The 26571-nt window shown below is 48.5% G+C and overlaps 1 protein-coding gene across 1 annotated transcript in view; it reads right to left on the bottom strand.

The window, feature by feature from the left end:
• The window catches only part of NEGR1 (neuronal growth regulator 1), a 153126-nt gene that overhangs the window by 66344 nt on the left and 60211 nt on the right, over positions 1 to 26571 (bottom strand). Inside the window, exon 2 of the mRNA XM_065737670.1 lies at positions 14097 to 14329. Within this exon, the coding sequence (XP_065593742.1) occupies positions 14097 to 14329 (233 nt within the window). The remainder of the gene's footprint in view (positions 1 to 14096; positions 14330 to 26571) is intronic.

The raw sequence follows: 26571 nt of genomic DNA, 5'->3' as shown, positions 1-26571 counted from the left end.
GCCTTCCAAAAGCTGGTGCCCAGGCATTTGCGTGAAGATGAAAGCCACCATTTCCCACTCTTTCCCTTTCTTAGCCATTCTGTGTTAAGAGAGGACGGAGAAAAGAGGGACAGAATGACAAAGCACAACCATAGCACACGAAAGCAAAAGTGAAAGCAAAAGCAGAAGTGAAAGGAGGTCACGGCAGCTGAGTCTCCATGGATCACGTTTTGAATATCTCAAGAAGCAAAGCCATTTTGCTGCCCTCATGTGCCCTTAATTGTGCCAATGTCTGTAACTGTTATCTACCCATATCCTCTCCCTCTCCAGTAAACATGTGCACTGTTTCCATCCTTTTCCATCCTGCCAACAAAATTTGTCCCATCCTCTAATCACTCCCAGATGCCATCTCTGAAATACCGTATTCCAACAACAAAGCCCTTCCCTCCCACGCCATTCCTGTGGCTGAACATATTGTGCCACAGTCTTCCACACGTAAAGGTAACTGTGCTTTTTACAGTTTTACATCCTTTGCCAACGTGTAAAACAAAGCTCCACTTCCCCATGAGTCTGTTTTTTTTTCCAGAATGCAGTGGAACTGCCACGCGAGAAACATCGTTGTGCTCTGCTCAGTTTTGCCACAGCCAAACACTGAGATGCAGAGCTGCCCTGGACGAAGCACGAGGTTGTTCCCCTGCCATGGGGAGGAGGACCGCAGGGCAGCGTGGATGGGGGCTGAGCCCCGTGCCTGGCAGCAGACACAGCCCTCCCAGCACACGACTGTAGGAGTGCGATCAACGCAGATGATCAATCTGCAGACCAAATGCTGTTAGGAGCAGACAGAGCCCGACTCGCGTGGCGCACACCTTTGCTTACGGAGCAATCAGTCACCAACTGGGAAGAGGAAGAATATCCTTTCTGTCGGCACCGACGTGATTAGATCCCAGCAGAGGCTGATTGAGGTGTGCTGCACACAGGTCCCCCCCTCCCGTTATTGAGCTGGCTTTGCCGTGGGTGTGGGCACAGTATGGGCTCCGGCTATGATGAAACCGACTACGGGTGGGCAGGGGAGAAGAACTGCTATTTCTAGATCCATCACGAATTTACAGTGCAGGTCAGTGCAAAAGCGTGAGGAAAACATCACAATCGTAGTACTTCTCAAAGCTTTTTAAAGCTTCACGTCCGCCTGTGTTCTTCTAAACTGGAGAGTGAAAGGCCTCCAAAAGACTCACCAGCAGCACCTGTACACCCACACAGGCCCCGAACGGGACCATGAGCTGACCGAGGATGCTCCTGCAGCCAATGCCTCTCCTGCCCCCAGCACCCGGCCCCCAGCTCCAAGGGCAGCGGGGAGGGGGCGACCCCATCGTCACCCTGGGACCCGCTGACGGCCTTCATCAGTTCCAGTGCTGAGAGCGCTGAGCGTGACAGCTTTCTTTTTTCCAGGTAAATCGAAGGATCTTCATCTCTTACCTGCAGTTATTTTGCCATGCAACCGTTTTTCCATCAATGAAGAAGCAGGCTCTCTGCAGATAATCATTCTTCAATTTCTGATGCCATAGATTTTCCCTATTTTTGGTGACTCATATTGTTCACTCGGTAAATGTGGAGAGAAGGGAAAGGACGGCGCTTGTTCTCTCTGCAGCCCTTTCATCACTCTCCTACATTTTTTCATTACTGTACTCAATTTATCACTGAGAAAATACAGAAATAGAAAAGCTATATTCTTTGCCCCGAGATGGATTTGTTATCAGCAGTTTGATGCTTTGTAAAGCAGAAGAAATGTAGAAAATAAAGTAGCTATTTCTGTTAATTGATTTGCAAAAATGTAGGTTCAAATCAGAAAACCCTGACCACAGCGACAATCCCGTGACCCTTCTTATTTTTATTTTGCAGCCCTCCATCTCTCTCTCCTGGAATAAGGATGCTGCAGAGCACAGGTTGCTGGGGCACTGGGTCACCCGTGGGGCTGCTGGTGGCAGCCCTGCAGGCTGAGCGTGGGGCTGAGGTCAGTGGGGGGGACACACACAGCCAAGCGCCGGGTCCTGGCAGCTCCACGTACCGTTGCAGACGTGGGGCGGATTGGTTGGAAGCAGTGTGGAAAATCAAAATGATGGGAAAAGAGAAAACTGCATTTCTGCAAGCGGGTGGTTCCTGGAATCATCCCTGTCCCACCGTGTGCCCGGGGCGGTGCAGGTGGGGGCTCCGTGCTGCCCCACTCGTACAAAATCGGTTCCATCAGAGTGTGGAGAGAAAAGGGATCATGTGGGGAACTCCTCCTGGGAAGGTGGGTATGGCTCAGCCCCCGCCCGCCGCTCTGACCTTGTGCCACTGCTTCACGCGGATGTGTGAAAAGCAGCAAAGAGAGAAAAAAAGCAATAACCCGTGGCTGAAACTGGAAGTTTCCCAGCTGGGGACTGATTGCGATCCAAGTAAAAGGTCTGAGCCACAAACAATGCTCCATTTTAGCTGCATTGTTTAAGCTAAATTAGCACGCACTGATACAAAAGTACTCTGAGAAATCAGGGATCCTTTCCGTGTACCTGACCGGCTGATAAGTAAGTGATGTATTTAATGATCTTACAGGAAAATGATGCCTGATTTCCTTTCCATTCTGACACCAGGAGGGGCTCCTTGCTGCCCTCAGCCCCGGCTCCCCACACTCTGCCTGGCATTGTGACCACAGAGCACGGATGTGGGGCCATCGTCCAGGACCCAGCTCGTTATAAGTAGGTTTGACACAAGGTTATCCCTGAAGATCCTTTCCTGTGTAATGAACTCAAACATGTAGTACATCCATACCCGGATGATAGTGTGCTTTCAATGGCATATTGCTACGGGAAATAGGTACGCCACAAAGAGCAACACAGTTCAGTCTGAAAAGGGTCAATGGTGAAAATATTGCAGCGGTTTGTCCAGTACAGAAATGCACTGCCCTGATACCAGCACTGCATGCCAGCACTTGGAGAAGCAGTGTGGAGCAGGCACGGCCCTGCTGCTCCCAGCCCCCACTGCCCGCCCGTGGGCACAGAGATGCTCACACGCAATGGAGCGCTGTTCATCTGGGCGTTCCAGGGGGTTGCCACCATCACCTTCAGTATTAATTAATGACAGTCCTCAATGAGACTCTTCCAGCTGCTGAAAGGCGCTCCGTGGTGCGGGAGCCCTGTGGCAGCACGCTGCTGTCGGTGGGCACTTCTACTGGGATGAGATGGGGATTTGCTCTGTGCTGATTTTATTCTTTCCACTGCTCGGCAGCGGAGGTTATTAAGAACATCCTGTAACATATTAGGTTTGGGACTCTGATTAACGAATTTCTCCATGCTGGAAATAGATTAAAGACACCCAGAGTACAAACACATCTCCAGTTGAGGCCTTTGTGGCTGTATGACTGCAGTTGCAGAACAGCCACGATTATAACTTTACAGAATTGTGAATCAGGGATTTTTTTTCCATGGGATTTAATTATTATTTTAATCATTTAGAAAAGACTGTGAGAGCACAGCTAGAGTAAAAGACATAAATGTCAGAAACATGAGGTGCACAGTGATGGTCCCCACAAGACCCCGGGGATGCCAGCAGTGCACACAGGTGTTTCTCACCATCCCAATCCATGGAAGAAAAGGGGAGGGCAGGAACTGCCAACCAGGCTCTCCCTGACCTGCAGGAGGGACAAAATGTCACCTGTGTTTCCATCGTGTTCTGTGCCAGCTCATCACCATCCCCTTACATCACAGTGAAGAGGAAGACAGCTGTCTCTCCGGTTATGTTGGTACCCACTCAATCATCCAGCCTGCAAAAGCCCTCTGAGCTCCCCAGCCCACCCCCAGCCCACCCCCAGCCCACCCCCAGCCCACTGCCCGTGTTCCCCAGTGGCACATCTCCACAGCTCTGGAACACCTCCAGAGATGTGATCCCCCCCCACCTCCATCAGAAGCTGAAAAAAGTGGTTTCCAAAAGGACAGCTGGAAAGCTAAGGGCGTGAGACACTGATTTCTAAAGAGTTATTATCAGTTCCTGCATGCCATTTAGGGGGCATCAGCCCTTGTAGACCCATGGGGCCATATCTTGTGATGAGTAAATGACGAACGTGATGTGTTAAGATGATGGCATTTACGTTTTAACGCTGATTTGAATGGGCTCTGGATTTTACCAGCTGCTTTAGAACTGCATTACCTTTGCACACCTATGGGCGAGCCCTGCCTGGCTTTACCGTCCTCGTGTGACACCACACCTTAGTTCTTCCTTTCCATCTCTCTAACTCAGGCCATGAGACACCTGCATTTGTTTCACCAACGTTACACAAATATTTCCTGCAGTCTATCAGACGCAGAAATGTAATATTTCCAAATCAGTCATCGACAAAGCCCCACAGCAAGAAGCACAGATGAGTGCAGAGGCAGCAGCCCAAGCGATGCCTGCTACCACACATCCAGATGTTGGAATGTCTATGGCCAAAGCGTTTTCACATGCTGAATCCACCCAACTCACAGCCAAGAGGAAACAATGCGCTTCCTCTGAACTGTTTCAAACAGAAAGGTTCTTTTTTCATCAAACAATCCCTTTACTGTGTCATGGAATTGTTGCATTCATTATCCTTTTTTTTTTCCTCTTCTTTTTTTTTTTTTTATTATTTTAATCCTTCCAGGACCTATTTGACATAAGAAAGGAAATCTGCCGACTTTTAAGGAAATGTTTCGATTTTCCCTTGCAGATGATAGAAAAGGGAATTAATATCTATTAAAAATGCAAAGTGGAGATCGCTACAATTTCAGTCAAAGTAAAATAAGAGCATTTCTGAATCGCAAAGAGCACAGAGCAGAGATCTGCTAGGGACGATGGGATGACTCTGTTACACTTCTGTGTGTGGCCCTCACTACAGTAAAGCATTACAGGTAAGCAGACATTTGTTGGCTGCCATTCTGTGATTTAACTATTTTCCTTTTAAACGAACACCTCAACCCAAAGACACCAGCGTTCAAAACATCTCACGTATGCCAAAACTGTGCAGGAAGTGAACAGATCCCGTAAGCACACCTCCTGGAGCACAGGGGTCAGCATTTCCCTGTGGGGTGAGGTTACTCTGACTGCAAAGCCCCGAAGCCTCGGTCTGAACCGGTGAAGGCTCTGAAGGAGCAGGACAGAAGCCACGCTCACATTATGGGACTGTTTTAAGAATCAAAGTTATGCAGACTTCATTTTGCTACAGAGCTTTCGTGTATGGCACTGTAATGCATCTCGTACCGTTTATTATCGTTGTTACTCCATCATAAATTATAATGTACGAGAAGTACAGCCCCAGTAATTTCAGTCATGCCATTTTCATTACACGGTTTCTTTAAGGAAACTCTTCAGAACATTTCCATGAAGGATTTGTTCCCATAAATGAGCAGTTAGTGCCATAGCACTTGTTCTTTGAAGGGAACACACCACTTAGTCACGCAGGATAAAGGCAGATACAATCCTCAGGCATTATCTGATGGAAGCCTCAATGTGAATATCAGCCCTTTAAAAATTAAACATTTTACCAAGTGCTGAAGGATGGAGATGTGAACCACGACTGCAGGGCACAGTACGTGTGTCACGTTCATAACAGCTGTTGGGTGTATTGAATGGAACTAAATGTCACAGAAGGATAGCAGCACACAACTTCTTCAGCACTGAATGGAGCCGTGTTTACCTCCCCACCCTCCCCCTCCTCATCCTGTTGACACCTTTCCCATCTCCACGGTGTCACTGTCACTGCCCAGTGGATGAGAGATGGAAATCCACCTGGTACCTGACCCCGAAGTGGGGTTTATTTCAGAAGATCCTCTATCACTCCTTCCACTGAGATGATGCTTATCTACCAGGGTGATCATAAAGCCACTCACCAAACCCATGGTGGAGGGGGCTGGTGGGACATGGCGCAGCAGGAAGTACTGGTGCTAAGTGGACAGGTTGATCTGACAGGTCTTTTCCAACCTTGGTGATGCTATGAAGCTCAGTGCTGCGTGGGGCAGGGAGCTCTGCACTGTGTGACACCCCAGGAAGCTGCAAAGTTCAGCATTTGAAGAATAAGTGCAAGAACGGCATTTTCATGGCTGTTTGCTTCAGAGGAGGCTCTGGTTTTTATCTAACTGCCTCAAAGAGGGCTTGGATTTACTGTTTGATACGGTTTATCCTGTGAGCAGGCAGCTGCATTGGAGTACAGCAGCGTCTGGGGCTCGCTGAGCTGCTCTCTCCCTGCCTCCTTTGGGACATGACTTCTGCCTTGCACCTACACACGCTGCTCTGCATCAGCCCACATCAGCAAAGCAGCCAGCGGGCAGCGAGGGGTCCGTCCCCCTCTGAACACTACAAACTTTCTGTTATGAGACCCCAAAGTAGACCACGCTTTCAGGAACTGCGGAGCCGTTTGCTGCAGCCCGTTAATGACCGTATAATTACGGCTTCACACACCACACGCGGGCACTTTCCAGATGAGCTGTGCAGAGACTTGATTACAGCAGGTCGTTAGGAACAGGGCTTTCTGGCAGTGCTTCTGCACCTGAGGGCTCCTTTGTTGCCCGAAGGCTGAGATGTGCTGCATCTCAGGTCACGTAACCTCTGCTTCTGCCGGCCCACGGCGCTCTGACACATGAAAGCTGCCAAGTTTTCTTTACATCGTTATGAAAGCTGCACAATGAAAGACCAACTTTTTCAAATGGAGATTTACCAAGCAGGAAACATTCAAGCTATGTCCCTGAGAGCTTTCTTTCACATTCACTGTTCCATATTAAAGCGGGAACCTGTGACTCCGCTTTCAGCTGTTCCCAGAATGTTTCCTAAACCAGCACTGCGAGCTCTTTTTAAAGACATGCATTTGATTCTGCTCCTTCCAAGTGGTGGATTTTGCTGCCTGAGCACATCAGCTATCGTCATCATCCTCTTTCCCTCGCTTAAGCTACAAAAGCAAAACTAAGCTGCAGAGGATACAAAGAGGAAAGCGCCGTATCAGGAGGATGTGCTGTCACAAATCCCTCCCCATGCTTGTTCATTCCCAGTAATTCTCTCATGGCCACGAATCCAACAAACTCCCAGCACAGAGTTTTCCTTCCCCTTCAGTTCTGAGCTCACAAAAGCACGCAGAGACATACACCAAGTAGGCTCAGAGGGAAGAGTCACACCCGCACACACACGGAGGTGGGAACCGAAGAGCTCATTCCCTATTCTATTTTCTGCCTCAGTGGATCATCACACAACACCTGTAGTGCTCGCTGTGACTCGGTGGGAGATGGACCAACACACACAGCCCACAGAAGGGGCAGTCCTCTGGGTGCTGCTCAGGAGGGCTGGCAATTTTCTTAATCTTAACAAGCTTTGTTATGAATGGGAATGTCCCTCGTGGTCCAGGCAGCCTGGATATGAACCATACCACAGTGAGGATGCTGAATATACACTATTTTTTTTTCCAAGATTGATTTTTTGCAACTACGATCGAAACACCTCTGTAATTAATGGGAAAAGCCTGCCATCCTTATTTTATATTTTGGGGCTGTGTATGGATTGAGGGCCCTGTGAATTCCAGACAGCAGCTGCGGGTTTTCCAGCGTCACCCATGGCCATGTCCAAGGCAGAGACTCCTCCTCTCAGCCTCAACACTTGGTGGCTTTGACATAATCTCCAGTGGCTGAAGTTCTTACACTCCATATATTCTGCTCTTTATCTGCTTTTCCTTATGAGATCTTTCCACTCTTTCCCATTGATGGGCTTCTATTCATGGGCTGGTCACTGGAGGAAGCACGTTTCCACTATGGATAACTTATGCAGCACACCACGAGGACATCAGCTTTGCTCAAGAGTGGGCTCCAATGGGCAGAACTCCCCATCCCCTGCAGCAGGGAGCAGACCACACCGCCACGTCTCAGTGCTGGCACACAGCTGGCAGCACTGCCCCACTGCTGTCCGTGTCCAAATGGGGTGTGTAGGGATCCCTGGGCTGGGGGGAGCAGAACGCTGCCTGCAGCTCTTCTCAATTGCTATTTAAGAGTGCTGTGCCGAAGAACTTACTGAAAATGTTACAGTGCCAATGTTCTGAGCCTAAAAATATCTGTAGAGTCTCCTCTCGATCCCAGAGGAGCAGAAGATAGGGACCTTCTAAGCTGTCTGTGCTCACCTGAGGAAAAGAAGTGCTTGGGCAGCTCCCAGGCTGCACTTCACTACGTATTTAGGTGAAACCCTTTTTCCAAGACAGAACCGAAAGATTCCAGCTGTAACCTCCATCGGGTGGGATAATTTCCACATCTATTCAACTTCCTGCCTTTGTTAACAACGCTCCCAGGAAAAAATTAACTTTACAGCTTGGGACACCTTGTTTTCTCCTATCATGCGACAGTCTAAAATTACAGAAGCAGAAATAACGGGAAATGTGATGAAAAAGAGAATCAGATAAATCACAGTAATCACAGTGACGGGCAGCAGAGAGCTCAATAAAATATTACACTGTTTACTCAGGGTACAGACTACCTGAACTGCTTGCGGTGCTGCAGTGATGGCAATGAATAACAAAATAATTAGCAGCTGTGCCAGGGGCTGTGATGGGACATGGGACGGCAGCGCAGAGGGAATGGCCGTCAGACACACGTACTGAGAGGGACCCAAAGCCTTGGGAGTGTTCAAAGCCAGCTCTGTGGTTCAGGTGCTGCTGTGTGGGGCTGGGTTTAACTGGACAGCCTTTGTGGGTCCCATGCAAGCAGGGCACCCTGCCATTCAGTCACAGCAAGGCTTTCCAGGCAGTTTTTATTCTCATCATCCACTTCAGATGTTCTTATGCAAAGACCTGCCCGGTCTTTGCTGTAATGCTGATAAGCTCCGGAGGACACCCACCGTGCAGAGCTGCCACAGCCACCAGCATGCTTTGATATATTCTCCTTCCGAATTTGCTTTCTTTCCAAAAACCTTTTTTTAATCTTTCTTTCAAAGGGGTTCATCATTCTTTTGAGAAGTGGAGTGCCACACAGCTCTGCCAGCTGGCCGCATTTCTTATCTCACGTTCGTGGGGTGGGAGTTCGCTGGGCCGGAGCTTTGGGCAGCACAAGAAAGGCTTAATTCTTTCCTCATCCTTCCTTCATTCCTCTCTCATTTCCCCCTTTCCAATCCACTTCTGGCACTGCTGCACAGTGCAGGGAGCTGCTGAAAGTCACCTCGGGCTCTTCCATCGGACTCTCACAGGTCACAAAAAAGCCCATTCAGCTTAATTCAAATGTATCAGAACTAATATACTTTGGACCAGAGAGCAAATGATTATTTTGTGTTGATTACCCTTTGCTTGCAGATTTCAGAAGATGGAAATTTCAGGCTCGTAATGGAAATTCAGCTGCAGCCGTGACCATAAAGCAGCTCCAGCACGTGGAATTACGAGCTGCAGACCGGCAGAGCCCTGCTCTATTTCAGATGAAATATTCCAGACTTACATCCCGGTAAATGAGATCACCTGCTAGTGCAAACACTTTCCGTGATTTAAGGCTTTGAAAGAGGGGGAAAAACCATACACAGACATCTTACAGAGAGCGAGCACCTGTGGCTACGAATGTGGGAGGAATCCAAAGAACAGATGGGAAGGACAAGCCCTGGGAGAGCGTCTTGTGCTGCCCGGTGCCATCGGCCCCGTGAGGGGACCTGAGAGCTCAGCTCTGTGCAGGGCCACCTCTCCCATCCCACTCCCTCGGCCCTTTCCTCTGTGTGCCGGGCAGGGATGAGCTGCAGACAGCGGCTGGCACTCACAAGTTAATCTTACACTGAGAGCTGACATCCCGCTCGAGTGCTGGCAATTTCAAAGAGTAACGGGTTGTCAGTTTTAGCTGGTTGCTATGTGAGTTTAGAAGTCTTTTGCATATTTATTTTGTCCCACTTTAAATAAATTTGGGTAAGATTTATCTCGTTAACTCCAAACGCAAGTCCCTCTTGGCCCGACTGAAGAAACAAATTAGACTTTGCAAACACTGCAAAGACTAAATCAATACATTAATATTTAGGGGACATTAAAGAGGTTTATTAAGCAGAAAAAGGGCCTTGAGTATTACTTTGGAAATATTACATGCGCTTAAATCTAAAATATAGGTTGTGTTTTCCGACTGAATCTGTAAATTACACTCAGGCAGACAGCTGAGTTATCTGCACAGTGGGAGCACAGCGTGTGTGCAGGACCTGGCCCGGGGTGCCACACTATTGGAACCACTGAGGGTGTGAGTGTGGGGCTGAGCTCCAGCACGATGGTACCCACAGCACGCATCAAGTGCCAGGAGCAGCACCCGGCTCCGGCTCACCCCACGTCCCCAGCAGCCCTCCCTGGTGGCCGTGCCACCTCAGAGGTCAGCTCTGTGCACGGACAAAATTAAGGACCATTTCCCTCAGGACAATGGAAAGCACGTCTCAACGTTCTGCAGTATGCAAGGGAAACACGGCGGGGAGGAGGGGATTTGAACTCGGATGGAATGCATCAGAGAACACGAGAGAGACCTTCTGGTGATAGGTGGACAGTGGGACGGGACCATCTTGTAGGTCTTTTCCAACCTCGGTGATTTTATGATTCTATGTCGAGCTCGAAATGACAGCAACCTTTTCCTGGGAAAACGATGAGCAGTACAGAAAGGTGAGAGGTATTTTGGTTTTTGACTTCACTCTGGCAAACAGCTGAGAGTTAAATCATCTGCAGAACACGGCTCTGCAGATCAAGCACCTGGCTCTGATGTAGATTATGCTGATTACAAACTCCTACCTTCTAAACTTATTAATTAATTACCTCATAATTCTCACTTCTATTTAACAAGGTCACTAAAATAAAGCAAATCGGATTATCTTCCTCCCTTTCATTTGGGTTTTCTTTCACCAGTGTAAATGGGGGCTAAGACACATGTTAGGATTTTTCTTTTTTCATCAGTTATCTCAGTTCATTTCCTTGGTACAAAATACGTCACCCAGGCAGTCAGTAGTGGTGACCTCAGCTCGGCCTGGGGTCTCGTTAGGGCCCTGAGCAAGGGCTGGGGAGGTGGATTGCCTTGTCAGGCTCTGCTGGTGGCCAGCTCAGCTCAGCTCAGCTCAGCCCAGCCATCCCACTGGGCAGGCATGGGGCAGCAGCTGCTTCCCCGCAGCCCACAGCCACTGAGCACATCCCTGGACATGGCATTTTGTGCACAAAAACTGTGGTTTAATCTGCACGTGCACAGCATTTGAGGTAACACGGCCAAAGCTGTGCTTGGGGATACTCTTGTCGTGATGGAGAAAACAGATCAAATCAGAAGGGAAGTAACAGAGGAGGGATGAACTTGTTGAACACTGTGGCCAATGACAAAACAGGAGCCATGCCCACACCTAGCCAGGTTATGGCCATCCTGTGGCTTGGACCTCTTTACCTTTCTGTGTTTTATTCATGGAAATCAGGGCACCCTCAGCCCACTAAAATGAATGTATTCTCTGAAGCACTTGGATAAATAGGACTGGAAATTGTCAGCTCAATGAGCAGAGCTGGGGATATTCAAAACGAGATCCTCCTGGATCTGTGCGTGTAAAGATCTAACAGAAAAAGAGAAAGAGTCTGAGTTGGATGTGCACAGCTTTTAAAGTGGGGGTTTCACAGCAAACAGTTTTATAGCCTAGCTTAACCTATTTGAGAGCTTATGATCAGACCTAAGTCACTGTCTGTTCAATTTACAACCCCCTGCATCCACCCCCGGCTCCTCCACTTCTGCTCTTTTCAGCAGGAGAAGAGAAGGTCTTCTCTCAACATTATTCCATGGAACACAGCCTGTGGGGCAGGGGAGTGATAAAGGGCTGTGCTGTCACTTTTACATTTTCCTTTGCTCGCTTTATTTCACGTGCTGTGCCCGAGCTGCTGCCAATCACTCACTCACAGCGCAGATGGGAACCCGGCCCTTTGATGCAATCATTCCACTTTGGCTAAAGATCTCCTTTTCCCTTCATTTATTTTTCCCCAATAGCAGAAGTTACCTCTAATCTTTCAATACAAACTCATGAACAATATTGAAAGGAAACATAAAACCTTCTCCATAAAATGTTATGATGTCATCCCCACGAACCCCACACTGCAGGAAAGCACGCATGAGCTACAGCAGCAATTAGCTGCTTGATGTTCCCTTTACAGCCTGTTACTTTCAGGCAGCTCTGTCTCCATCTCCCAGGACACATAAATCCTCCACCCGTGCCTCCTGAGCCCGGCACACAGAGCTGAGGTGTGGGCTTAGAGCAGCACGAGTGCAAGGGCAGAGCTGGGCAGCCCCAAACTCAGCCCGTGCTGGCCCACAGTGGGATCCCACCCGTGTGGGGTGTGTGATGATGGCCAGCTCGTGTCCCACCCACTGAGCGTACACAGCAAAACCCTCCCCTGTGCAGCTGGTAACTGGTCATACTGGTGGTAATATGTACCTCAAAATAGGAGCTACGATGGAAAGAAATGCCAAAATCATTGTGGAAAACTGAAATAATCTCAGAGAAATGCAATATGTATGCAACTGAAATCATAACTGATTGTATGGGAACTGCTGAGGGACAGGCTGAAGCACTGATTGAGCACCTGAAGGAGAGATCTGGTCAGCCCTGGGAGCAATCACCTGCATGACCAGAAGGGCTGGAGCCAGGCTGCACCCCTCTCAGACCTCAATGAAGGGCTGACCGCCACTGAGGAAGGATCTCTTGTTGGCAGTCCCTCCTTTGCAGAGTTCCTTTCCTGTGAGCCTAGATCTTCAGAGATGGATGAGCACTCATTTTCCTTCTTTTGTAACACTTCCTCGTTTGTGCTGCTCTCTTCACTTTTACACTTCGCACTGCTGCTGTCACTGCTTCTTCCCCTCAGCCTCCCAGCACAGCTGTGTGTCCGTGTCCCCATCCCCAGGAGCAGTGCTCACACAGCTCTGAGTGCAGGGGCCACTGGGGAGTGCTACGGGGATGACACAGTGATGGCATTCTGGTGGCACTGATATTTTTCATGCAACAAACGCCCTCAGAGCCAACAAAGTACAGCTAATGTACAGACCATGAGGCTCCAGAGGTCTGGTGGGTAAGAGCAATTAGTCAGAGCAGCAATTCGTAGTCATCATTTGTAGGGAGCTCAGTGTGCCACATGGATTAATAGGGACTGCCATTCCAATTCTTCTGTTTTATATTCATTGCTTTATCACTCATAAAAATGCAAAAGAAAATGTTAATGATGATTACACCAAAGAGTAATAAATTAAAGCCTTAGGTTATACTTTGCATTTCTGAAGATATAAATGCAATCGCTTAATAATTATGCATATTTTAACTATTGAGTTATTATTTCTCTATATTCCTGTAGTTAGCCTAATTAATTTTAAGCTCCTGTTTATATGTTTTATAAATGCAATTAATTTCCAACTATTTTTTTAGCCCCTCGTGTGAGGGCATTAACTATCAGGCAGACAATCAGAACGAAGGATTGCTTGCCCTGGAACTGCACAATCAATATTAGTTCCACGCGTAAAGCTGGCAGCGCTCGAAACAGAAAACCATGCCGTGGAAATAAATGGACTTTTCTAATTAACAACAGGCAATACTTCCACGAGGAAGATGTGGGCTGGATGAGACAAAAGCTATGGACTGCTAAAAGCAAAATCAGCCTCCGTTGGTCTCTACTTCTTTGGTTTGGTGTTGGTTACTGAATTGTGCTGTTTTCCTACAGTGATTGAACCCCGTTCTGCTGGCAGCAGAGCACAGAGGGCACAGCAGGGCCCCACTGCCTCCCCCATGCAGGCTTTGCAGCCAACAAAGCTGACAGAAGAGGTGCAGAGTGGAGGGAAGGAATGATGAGCAATGTATGACTGACTGTTGGACTACAGTAGTGCAAATGAGGATTTAAACATGATTTCAGCAAGCTGGAGACCCTCTGTGCTATATGCAGGAGCCTGGAGCCAACGGTCAGCAGATATTCTGATTTCATGTGTGATTGGTGAAGGGAGGTAGATTTAAATAGGTCAAAGAATGATACTGACACAATAAATTCTGGAAAAAAACACCAGTCTGACTGAGCACCGATGTGTGCTCAGCTGGCTTTTCCCACCTACACACACATAGTTTTGTAGTACATCCCCAACAACCATTTGCAATCAGCTTGAAGACAATACCTTGCACAGTTAGGTGCACCTGCATCGTTCTGGGAGTGTGCTGGGTTTGCACAGAACAGGTGTAGGGACCGTCATCTGTCACATCCACGTCCTGTATCTGCAGGCTGTACTCTCTCCTGTTGGCTGTCGCGATGGAAACTCGAGGGTCCACCGACCACTTGTCACTGCCAGCAAAAATAATACTGGAGCGGTTCAGCCAGGCACCTTTGGAAGCTCCATCTTCCAAGTAACACCTGGGGGGAAAGGGAAACCGCAAGTGTAAAAAACTCAGACCTTCTGAACGTCATTAACTGCTATTGATTTTCAGTTTGAAAACAGTTGCGCCGTCTTAGACTTGAACCTCAAAGTATATGGGGCATTTGTTAATTCACAAACCGCTGTGAAACCAAGAGCCCATGACAACACAACACGGTTCTATGACATATATTTAAGACGTGAGTGGCACAGTACTGATGCAAGTAGGTGTGATTTCTGTACAAAAGCTCAAGTAAGGCATTGTTCAGTGATCGTGGTCTACAGGAAAGCTGGGGAGGAACTTCTTATGAGGGCAGGTAGTGACAGGACAAGAGGAAATGGTTTCAAAATGGAAAAGAGTTGACTGAGACTAGATATCAAGAAGAAATCCTTTACTGTGGGGACGGTGAGACACTGGAGCAGGCTGCCCAGAGAGGCTGCGGATGCCCCCTCAGGCATTCAAGGCCAGGTTGGATGGGGCTGTGAGCGACCTGGGCTAGAGGGAGGTGTCCCTGCCTATAGCAGAAAGTTGGAACTAGATCATCTTAAACGCCCCTTCCAACCCAAACTGTTCTATGAGAGCAGTTACCACCAGTGCCACAGGAGTCCCACTGACCAGGGGCAGCAATACCAGCACCTACAACAAGGTGCATGCGGATGCACCCCAGACAGATTCCTCTCTTTCTAAACTATACTCCAAGAATATTCCTCCATACGGACTGAAAATCCATCAGCCTGAGGAGTGAGGCAGCACTCCTGCCCCACACACCAGGGCCTGAACACAGCACTGGAGCCGCAGGTGGCACACAGCAGCACAGGTACCACTGGCTGCCTGAAAGCAGCCAGCTGGAAAACAGAGAACAAGGTGTGCTGGGAAATCTCATCAGTAGTCTGCACCATCATCTCCGGAATCAAAAACCAGTAGGAGTATTAAAGGTCAGTGTTAATTGAAAATCTTTTCTGCAGATATGCAACCAAGAGAAACCACCACCCCAGCAGTGGGGTGTAACTGCAGCATAACCTTCCACCAAGGCAATCAGGCACTGCGGTGTGCTGCTGCTGTCAATACTTTGTGCTCCACATTAGAAAATGTTTGTAATTTTCTCCAAAATAGCTTATCATCTCATGTTGCTCACCTGCATGCCGGGATGAGGAGAAATGCTCTTTCAGGGATGGCCCTGAATGCCACTGACCAATGCAAGGGCTCTGTGTGGGAAGGAGCCACTGAAGAATTGTGGTGGCACGTCCCAGCACCCAGCTCCAACACAACAACTGAGCCCAGTGAGGCCAGAAGGGAAGCTCACACCATGCCCTGGGTGCAGGGCTGAGATGCCCTGTTGTGAGCCGTGGGAGGACAGAGCCCAACAGCTTTGGGCTCTTCTGCATGAAGCTGGGACACTGGGGACAGGTTGGGAGAGCAGGGGAAGGAAGGGCACCAACGGCCACTCCTCAGCCCTGTGCATGCAGTGGCTGTTGCTCTGCCACTGCTCAGACAGTACCACTGTCATAGAATAGCAGAATTACTGAGGTTGGAGACCCTCTCAGATCTCCAAGCCCACCCCCATCCCACTGCCCACGTCCCCCAGTGCCACATCCCCACAGCTCTGGAACACCCCCAGGGACAGTGACCCCCACCCCTGGGCCGGCAGTAAGAAGAGGACAGGAGAGATGAGATGAGACCTGAGCAAAAGAGAACAGCGACAGCTTGGGGTGGAGATGAGATGAGCACTGCTCCCTGATTTCCATACAGGAGACATCAAACATACAGAAACAGCAGAGCAGCACAGGGAGACAGCAGCAGAGAAAGCTGGAATGGTGCGAGAGCAAGGAGCTGCAATCCAGCACGGGGGGAGGGGGTTGATGGAGGAAAAGAAGAGAAAGTGGTACTTTGTGGCTGGAAAATAATAACTGTATTATCCGTATTTAAGGAAATGAGGAAAGTGAATCAGGCAAATTTTAGGCTAACCACTGGGAGCACAATGGAACTTAAGGCTTTAAAATGACTTTAAAAGTTTAAGGAACGTAATTCAAAGTGCAATAGACTAATGGGACATTTTTATTTGATAAAGAGGTTTTTCACATGAAGGAAATCCAACAGAAGGAGATAATGCAGTAAATCTCTTTGATAAAACATTGAAATAGTGCAACTATGGAAACTGTTAGGTAGGAGAAAATGGTGATTTAGCAGCTTACGCATATGGCAGCATTGTTTAACAGGAAAAGTGACATTCACATTAGAAATAAGAAGCTGAAAGCATCAGGCTGAAATCCTTCACAAATGATCACGAAAATAACCATTCAATCATTTAATTAACGGTCTCATCATGGAGTCTGAACAGGCAGCAAGTTCTGAGCGGGGTCGCATGTGATGTGTAGGGCACCCGAGCAGGGATAGCAGAAGGAAGTGTCCTTCTGAGGGCAGAGGGCTCTGCAGAAGGCAGCGGATCCCAGCAGGGGATCTGCGGGATCCCGATGTGCTCACACAGTGCCAGGAGCTGCCCTCTGCCACACGGACTGCGGGAGCAGGAGGCTGGGGAAGCTGGGGGGCTGGGGTGCCCCCCAGGACCTCTGCAGTGCATTTCTGCTGGAGGGTCGCTTACACACCAGTGCTCCTGGAGGGCCAGCTCCACGTGGCTCCCTTGTAGGTGCATGAACATCCACAAATGGGCCAGGATGTGTCACCCCCCACAGAGGGCAGCCCCCAGCTGCAGCAGCAGCATGCCCTGGCCTGAAGGGGAAGGGCTGCAGCCATGGATGGTTGTGGTGCTGTTGAAGATGGCAGTGGGATTCCTGTTTGGTTCAAGGTGAATTCCAACATCCTTCTGAAACAGCGAAGGAGCATCGCCCATTGCTGCCTGTGCCCCCTCAGGGAGCGGGTGTCACTCATCGACACGAACACCCACAAACACCAACTTTCCTCTGTGCAGTACTGATTAACAAAAACAGTGCTGCACGCAGCTGCTGCATGAAACACAGAGCCTGAGGAGCACCAACAGAGCTGATTCTCAGCTGCCGAGGAAGATTTTTATGTTGGAAGAAAAAATCCTTCAAAGGAATGTCTACAAATGCACTGAGGAGTGAGCAGGTCAGAGCAGGCTGCAGTGCAGTGCTGCTGTGGGAGCACACCGGGTCCAACCAGGCATGGGATTCAAACAGCACTCTTTGGGAACCGGTTTTCCCATGTAATTTATGGCTGCACTCAGAAGACATTTCTCCTATTTTTATACTTAGACGATTGGATAAAACCTACTCATTTTTTAACTGATGATTGTAATCAGGAGTTCTCTACTCAGAACTAGATTTTAATGCTAGCTGTCACATGGATGAAAGTATTTTACTACTTCAGTATTTTTCTAATCATTATTAATAGGGCCGATCTTCTGTAATTTGTAAGTATGGAAAAGCACAGTCTCACCCTGACTGCTCATGGTTTGTCATGCTCTGTTGTGATGCCTCCCCCGTCCTCATCTCTCGAGCTGCTGTTTCCCAGCAATTACATCCCAGAGCCATTCATCTCCATGCACGGAGCTCTTCCCAGTGCTCCACTGGGGCTGTGCACGGCCCCAGCCTGGCAGCCCCACACACAAACCCCATCCTGGTGTGCTGGACACCAGCCTGCCTCCAGCAGCCTCTGATGGCTGCTCCGAGGGCTGCATCTGGATAGCACTTGTCAGTACTTAAAAATTACAAAACAATCTTCATTAAATTAAGATCGAAAGCTACCATTATCCTCAGCTCTTGTGCAATTACTGGCTTGACCTGAATTGCAAAGCTACAGGGATAAGTGCATTAAATACTGGCTCATACATCTGGAGCTGAATTCAACCCGTGCAGCCCTTTCAAATGTCACCACATCAGCATATCACCACATCACCCCCTCTCACGAGTGTCCCCACAACCCCTCTGCCCCATGGGGAGAGGGGGTCATGCCCATGCATCTGAACATGCAGCTCAGATAGACTGAGTTGGGCTCAGTGAACACTGTGGGTCCCTTCCAGCTTGGGATATTCTACAATTCTGTGATTACAGGCACTTTTTTCCCAGCCTGGTCGTGACCAGATCCCCATGTCTCCCACAGCTTTGCAGTTCAGACCCAGCCAGCTCCCCCTGCTGCCCCCAGGTCCCTCCCCTGTTCATACAGGAGATTAACAACAACAAATACCAACAGCGTTTTAGTCACAGAATCACAGCATCCTGAGAGTTGGAAGGGACCTTTAAATCTAAATCCTAGCAAGACTAATTTTTCCTCCCCCCTAAAAACAAACAAACAAAAAACCCTCAACATTCTGCCCTTAGGAAATGTGCAGATGTGGACGCAGCCTGCAGAGGGAGCCTGCTGTGCCGAGGATGGGCAGAGATGCACACAGATGCTCAGGGTCCTTCGGGCGGGTGCTGAGCAGGGCAGTGGCTCAGCTCAGGATCCTACTGCAGGACCCCATCCCACAGCGGCAGCAACAGGTATCCCATCCCATCCTATCCCATCGGAGCATCTCCTAAAAGTGCTTCTTACATAACCAGGCTGGCAGCACTGTGCTGGGCTGCTCCGTGTGAGTGCTCCTCCCTGCACAGCTCGCTCACCCCTCGTGCTGAGCTGCCTTGCAGCAAACAGGATCCATGGCAGATGTGTGTGCTGTGTGTCTGAACAGCACCAGGTGAGCCAGGAATAAAGCAAAGCAGAGCTAATGGACGGAGGAGAGATTTCAGCTTCTCCCCTCTGCCGCCAGCAGCTCTCAGCAAACAGTTGTGAACCTTGCAGCGTTTCACTTCAAGGCCCTGCAGATGAATTAGCACTGCTTCGGTTCCCCATGCTGCTCAGGTCTGACCCCCCCTGCCAGGTCACCTCATCACCATGTCACCAGCACATCACCACGCCCCACGTCCCTGCATCACCATGCAATCACAGAACCACAGGATGGCTGTGGTTGGAAGGGACCTCAGGGGCCACCAGGTGCTGCCCCATCCCACCCAGCCCTAGAACTCCTGCAGGGATGGGGCAGCACAGCTCTGCGGGCAGCTGTGCCAGCACCTCGCCATCTCTCAGCGAGGAGCATTTGAATTCTACTTTCAAAGTATTTCCCCAAACCCGGGTCACAACATTTGCATTAATTTAAGCAGACACTGTTCTAATTCTGTGCTCATCTCTATCTGCAGCGCAGGGTGATCTCAGGACAAAAAGGGCGGTTAGTTAATTATTAATTAAATCACTAATTAAGAATTAATTAAAGGATTAAATGAAATCCCTTGGGACTGCAGGACATGAAGGGTGATCTCAGGATGGCAGCAGTGCCACCAAGGCTGCACCCTCAGCCACTGGGGCATTTCACCCAACACCCAACTGGAACATGCTGCTGCAAAAAGGATAACACGACCGCACTGCAAGCTGATCCCAGAATGTCCAGGTTTTACATTCCCACCTTTTTCTTGGAGAGGCGATTTTGCACTTCAGACTTAATAAAAACCAACATTCATGAATCACAGAGCTGTGGGGGCTGGAAGGGACCTGCAGAGCTCACCGAGTCCAACCCCCTGCCAAAGCAGCTCCCAGCCCAGGGTGCACAGCTCGGCGTCCAGGCGGGGCTGGGACGTCTGCACAGAAGGAGACCCCACCGCCTCTGTGTGCAGCTCCAGTGCTCCGTCACTGCACTGGGAAGAAGTTCCCATGCACATTGGTGCACAACTTCCTTACAGCAGCTCATCCCCAACCTGTACCAGTACAAGCAGTTATTCCTCCCTCAGTGCAAGACTCTAAGCTTGCTCTTTTTAAACCTCATCCGATTCCTTTCTGCCCAACAAGCTGGATTTTAGCATTTCCTTATAATAACATCAACAGTATGGATAAATAGGACACACAAGACAGGAGATAATCGGGCACTGTGTCATATCCCTCACTGGATCAGTGCTGGCCCGGGGCTCCTCCCAGCAGCCCTGCAGGACGGGTCTCTCCAGGTCAGTTTAAGTAAAATAATAGAGTTAATGACAGAAGCAAAGCTACCTGGAGAGGTGCAATTCATCTCGGAGTGCTCCGTGCCATTATCTTAAAAACATACAGTGTAGTAATCACTTGAAGTAGTGATAACACATAATTGTATGCTTCTCATAAATTATAGGTGAATGGGAGTTTCAGCTAATGAGTGCCAAATAGCGGCTCAGGAACTGCAGTGATTACAGAAGATGTGGTGATGAATGCATTTATTATTGGGGTATTGCAAATCTTTTTATAGCAGAGACAGAAGTCGGGAAACAAGTATCCAGCACAGCCCCACTGCTGTCACCAACACTGCAGAGCTGCTCACAGCACAAGGGAGCAAAGCCAGCATTGCATCCCTGGGCACACATGTGGTTTGTGTGCCCTGTGTGGAAGATGAGTGTCCTCAGCACAGCACTGACTCCAGAACTGACCCACGTGGGGAAGCAGCGCTCACAGACAGCTCCTGCCATGCTGGGGAAGGGCGGCGAGCAGAAGAGGCCATTCCAGCAGTTCCACTTCTGTGGAAATACCAGAAGCTGTTTTCATCCCTCCTCAAAAGGAAACTGAAATCTAAAATCTCAGGGGCTTCCATGAAATGGAATTTTCCACCCAAACTAATAACTAAATAACTCAATTCATGCGACTGCTACCAGAGCCGATACACAGCTCCGTCTGTGCTTCCATCTCAGAACATGCACTTTGCTGATATACTGCTGTTTGGAATCTTAGTAATAAATAAAAATCACGAAAATCCAATTGTGCTGCAACCTGCACTGGAATGGAGCTCTCAAGAGGAGAGGATGACCTCTGTGCTCAGAGGAGGGAGGTGAGGCTGACAAGGCTCACACAACGCATGTGTGGATGTCAGTGAGGAAACACAGCTATAGGTCACTCCTCACCCTGCAAACCCCAACCACTCTGTAGGCTTAGATATGTTTGAATTTTCATCTCTTACCAGATACAACCCATGCCCAAGTCTTCCCTATCACTCACATTTAAAATTTAAAACAAATCTTTTGCTGTGCAAGATAATGGATAAGATTCAGAAAAATGTTTGCTTTTAGAAAGGCAAATTACAGCCAAAAAAGCTTTGAAATCGCTGGAAGATAATAAATCTGAATGAATTCTGCCTTCACCCAGTGCTTAGCCTTCTATCTTCATGGAAGGAAAAACATGGGTAACCTGAAACAGTCTTCCTGTCTTTAACTTAGTGGCCACGCTGCAGCCATGGTGTGGTCACAGTGCAGCCATGGTAAAGCAATGGACTGCAAACATGGCAGCTTTCTTCCTATGCTCCTGGTTGACCTCAGCATGGGCAAGACCTCACCCCAACCTATGACAGCCTTGCCAGAACCACAGCACCACCACTGGCTGTGACCAGTTGCTCAGCATAGCTTCTGCAGAGCTCAGAAGGGAGCCCATGCTCAGATGTGTGCAATGTCTGATGCCTCTCTGATGTCCCTGTGCAGAATCAGGCCCTTGGGCCGATGCCCATTGTGTGACAGCTCTGGTTAGGCAGCAATCCTGAGAGTCATGAAAGGTCACAGAAATTAAATGCATCTTTTGGGATGCTGAAAAAGGCCTTTCTCAAACAGGTCTTCTTTTCTGGAGAAATAAATAATTGACTACAGCACACAGAACGATGAACAAACTCTCCCCAAAGCCATCCAGAGATGCAGTGACTACCTACATGCAAATATTTGTGTAAGTCCTGAGAAATCCTTTGTGCCATCTGAATCTGTTCAGAGACAACTGCAACTGCATGAGTGCTCCGAGGCAAAGTTTGATGCAACCTGACAACATTTGCATAACCTTTGTGTAGGAATGAAATGTTCTCGTGTAGTTTCCTTTAGCACACTACCTATAAACAGGCTTTTAAGTAATAACTAATGGGAATTCCTTTTTTCTTTTCACTTTATATTTTCCCTTTGAAAAAATATCCAGCTGTCTTATTCACGTTCAAAATATGTTAGCAGATATTTTACTTGTAAAAGAGGTGGAATGGCAGAACCGCGTGGTTTGAAAGCCAACGATTTCACATCTCCTGTGTCATGCAACAAATAGACTTCTCAAAAATGAATCAATTATTGATAAACTCTATGTGTGGTATGTTAAAAATGTAGGGAGCATTAACAGGTGAGGTAACACGCTGCATAGCATACCCGGTACATTAAAATTCCTATTTCCTTACAACAGCTGCGAACAAATCTTTGTGTTTTGACACTAAACACTGCCTTATTGCACAGCTTTGACTCGTAACATCAGTCCAGAGAACAGCTCTGTATACATTTGTTTTAGAAACAGTTGAAGAATTGGAATTAAAAGCAGTACCAACACGCTGGGCACGGCCCTGTCCCGCCAGCACAGGTGGCACTGAAAATCATGCAGTGACCAACCAGGCCTGGCAGTGGAGTGGTTGCCCTTCTCCACTCCAAGGGATTGGGTTCTGCACCACACAGCACAAAACGCTGCCCGACCATCCAGTGTATGCAACCATACCGTTATACATATATCTGTGCACGTATCAAGTGACAACTGAGCTGGTAACTGCACCACTCTGTATACGTGCTGCTACGTAGTCACTATATAAATACAACGATGATTGCTACGCCTCTTCAGAAGGATGCTTAAGCTGAAGTTAAAATCAGTCGTGGCCGAGCCCAAACACAGCAGGGCAGCATGCTGCACGTGGTGGGAGGCGGCTGCTGAGCAGCACCAAGAGTCCCCACAGAAAGCAGTGTTCCACCTGGCCGCGCCAGCTGTGCCATGCATGCCCACCATGCAGCTGTGCCAGCTGTGCCATGCATGCAGCTGCAGCGATGCCATGTCCCTGCAGTGGCTGCCCAGCCACCCAACCCACTTCTGGTCTCCTTCCCTTGGTCTTTGAGCATCCCACAGTAGAAATGGGAACACTTCACTGGAAGGAGCTATGCAGCAGCTCTATCTCATTTATTCATCCCACACATGCACATACACATGTATCTGTCAATGTTTATCTAAATTAATGGATGAAATCTTCCAATCTTTAGCTCCCTGAGCCCCCCAAGTGCCATTGGCAGAGCAGGCACAGCCCCTCGCACCCCGAGTGGAGTGAGGCTGTGGAACAGCAGCAGGTGATGGCCCCGCAGAGCCTGAGAGCCTTTCAGCATGAAGAACAGCCATGTGGCTTTTGATTAAGTGTATCTGGAAGGAACTGAACTGAATTCAGACTGCTGGGAAGGAGAAAAAAAAAACAACACCACCACCCAAACAAACCCCAGACCTGACTGTGTTCTGGGCAGAAATAATTGAAAGTCCATGTGGGACCTCACCATGACATTTGTGAAGTCTGACTTCATTAAAAACAGCTACATTGCCTCTGATTGCTAATCCACCTTCCCAGCTCCTGCCCAGACAAACACGGTGAACGCTGCTTGCCAGAACGGCTCCAGCTGCCCGCCCACTCCGTGCCATTTTTAGATTCCTGGGCTTCCTTTATCTGCTGTGTTATTAATGCAGCCGCCACGCTCGGGTATCGTGAAGATGCCCAGAGAGCCACAGAGCAACGAGCAGCACTGCCCTGGGGTGCACACCAAGTCAGAGCTCTAACACCACCCCACAGCACCGCTCCTCCAGGGGAGCCCCCAGCTGCTCGGCCCCAGCGAGTGCTGAGCGGCCCAAAGAGCTCACCCCAATAAAAGCAACCTCCCAAACGTATCTTCATACGAGAATTAGGGTCAGACCTTCCTGCAGCAGCTCATCAAGGAAGAAAGGCCGATCCCCACAGGCGGTATCAGCGCTGCTGCGGGCTGCAATAGGAACCAGCTGCATGGGAATGAGAAAGGGCTGCAGCAACAGGAGGAGCACAGCCAGCCCCGGGTGGGGAGCTGGGATGGCTGCAGGATGTTGGCTCTACGCCTCCTCAGTGTTTTTAAAAACATACACTTGAGCCATAAATAGCACAGCTCAGAATGAGGTTATTAATCTTCGAGAGCTACGAACATCTGAGATTAATCAGCTTGTCTCTCATAAACAGTATCTGCAAGTCCAGAATAACAAAGGAAAACATTTTCTAACGAACACACATAGGCATTAACCTCTTTTTTTGCACAATCACATCCTCGCTATAAAATGCTAAAGTATAGCTTTTTTTTTTTTTTTTTTACAATTAGGCAAACATCAATAATTTAATCTGATCTATAACACAGGAAAGGTAATTGTTAATTATAACAAAGGAAAGGAGCAGGAATTTGCTGGCCTATTAAGAATGCATGAGCAGAACTGAGCAGGGAGATGTAGAGCTGGGGCTGTCCCTGGGCTGGGCATGGGACAAACCAAAGCCAGGCCACCACCTGCACGTGCTGCAGGAGACCCCGAGGTACCTTCCTGCCCTGTGGCACTGGGGCCAGGGCAGCCACATCCCAAGTTTGTTTGTTTGCCAAAAAGGAACAGAAAACATCAAGAAATGGACCAAGCCCACCCCTTACTGCAGTAAATGCTATTTGTTTTCATTTAACGATATATATTTTAACGACAGTTGGCATTTCTCAGATACCAGCATCGTTATTCCTTCCACTGCTGTGATGTACATGTGTCTGCAATATGTTTGGCTCTTTGTTAAAGTAATACATGTTACATAAAACCCAACTAACCCAAAGAAATCACCATCTGCAAGTAGCTGAGCTTGCTCGTCTTCTCCAAACAGCACATCAGCAGTGCCACTGTCCCAGAGCCTGGCCCCATCACGGGGAGCACTTCCGAAGGAAATACTTGAAGGAGCAGGACACACTCCAGAGATGAAACTCAAAATATGGTCAGAATCATTACATTTCCAGAGCTCCCAGAAGCGGCCGAGGTGCAGGGTGAGCGGGAGCTGGCCACGGTGCTGCAGCCATGGGACCCTGCACCGGGTGACACCCGGAGCTGCACCCTACCACACTGATGGGCACCGACACAGCGACAGTGAGCTCAGATACACCACAGCAACCAAAGTGATGGCTCTGATTGCAGCGACCACTGCTAATGGCCCCGAGGGATGGCATCACCCGCCAAAGGAGCAGGGAATGGGAACCTCGCAGGTTTTAGAAGTAAGCACACTTGGTGTTTGTTTCTTGTTTTTGTTAGTAGGAGACAGAATTTACCTACATAATTGCACATAAATTACATATTTGCGGACTATTGTAAAAAAAATAATGACCTAGCTTTCAACTGTTACACATACTCAGCTCCAATTAACTGCAGTGAAAGCTCTGTGTTTATACCCAGGGAAGAGTGAGACTTAATTAATTCCAGTATTTTTAATACCAATTCTGTTTGTGTGTATAGAAGCGTGTTTATGGCTATCCATGTATGGGGGGATAATGGAGGGCTGACTTTGTGCACGGCCACAGATGCCTGATTGCATGTTTATCTATAATGGGCATTTCAGTGGAATGACCCAATAATTTTGCTGGCCAGACTTATTCCAATACTGCATGTTAATTGCTAGAGCGAGCTGAAAATAGATCTTAAAATAGGATGTAGGTGGTTAGCCCCAGGGGAAAGAGTATGAAAGACGTTGTGTGTGATGCTGGCTACGGTCAGAAAAAGCAAAGCAGCAGTAAAGTTAGAGACAGGTGGAGAGAGAAGCTTCCCTTATGTGGGGAGCTAAAACCCAAGCATGCCCACACCCATGTGTTGAGCCCCACACAGTGCAGGCATAGCCATGCCACCAGTGCACTGCTCTGTGGGCAGCAAGGCAGCTGCCAACCAAGCTACACACAACAGTAACGCTCATCAAATGGACATTCTTAACCTAGAACTGTTCTTCACAGATGAGAACCACAGTTAAAGCCCCCACAGGGCAGGAAGTGGCCCTGGAGCCCACACCAGCATCCCAAGGTTTTGGTAGTAACCTTGTCGTAGTGGTGTTCACACTTGTTGTCCAGAAATCTAATTTTTACAGTACTTCACTCATGTGTCAACATATAAAAATTCCTGTAATATTTATACTCCTGCTCTGGATAACCTTGTCAATCTTAATTATAGCTTAGAGTAGGTGAACAAAATTGGCAGCGTGGCTCCAGATGAGCTGTGCCATTGTTCAACGTGCTGCTGTAATACATTCCATACTTTTAATGCACCAAAGCATTTTAACTGCTGTTGCACACTGTGCACACAGTCATTTGAGCTCTCAACAACATTTATTTATTTAGATTCCAACCTATAAAACATAAAATAATACATTTCCAAGACTCTAGGTGCCCTTGACAAATAATTAAAAAGGCAATTCAACGATTTCTCAAATACCACTGG

Source organism: Cyrtonyx montezumae, unplaced genomic scaffold (assembly GCF_038088225.1).
Source record: "Cyrtonyx montezumae isolate F1298 unplaced genomic scaffold, pur_monq_1.0 scaffold_1, whole genome shotgun sequence".
NCBI classification, from domain to species: Eukaryota; Metazoa; Chordata; class Aves; order Galliformes; family Odontophoridae; genus Cyrtonyx; species Cyrtonyx montezumae.
This window is presented reverse-complemented; position numbering and strand designations above follow the sequence as displayed.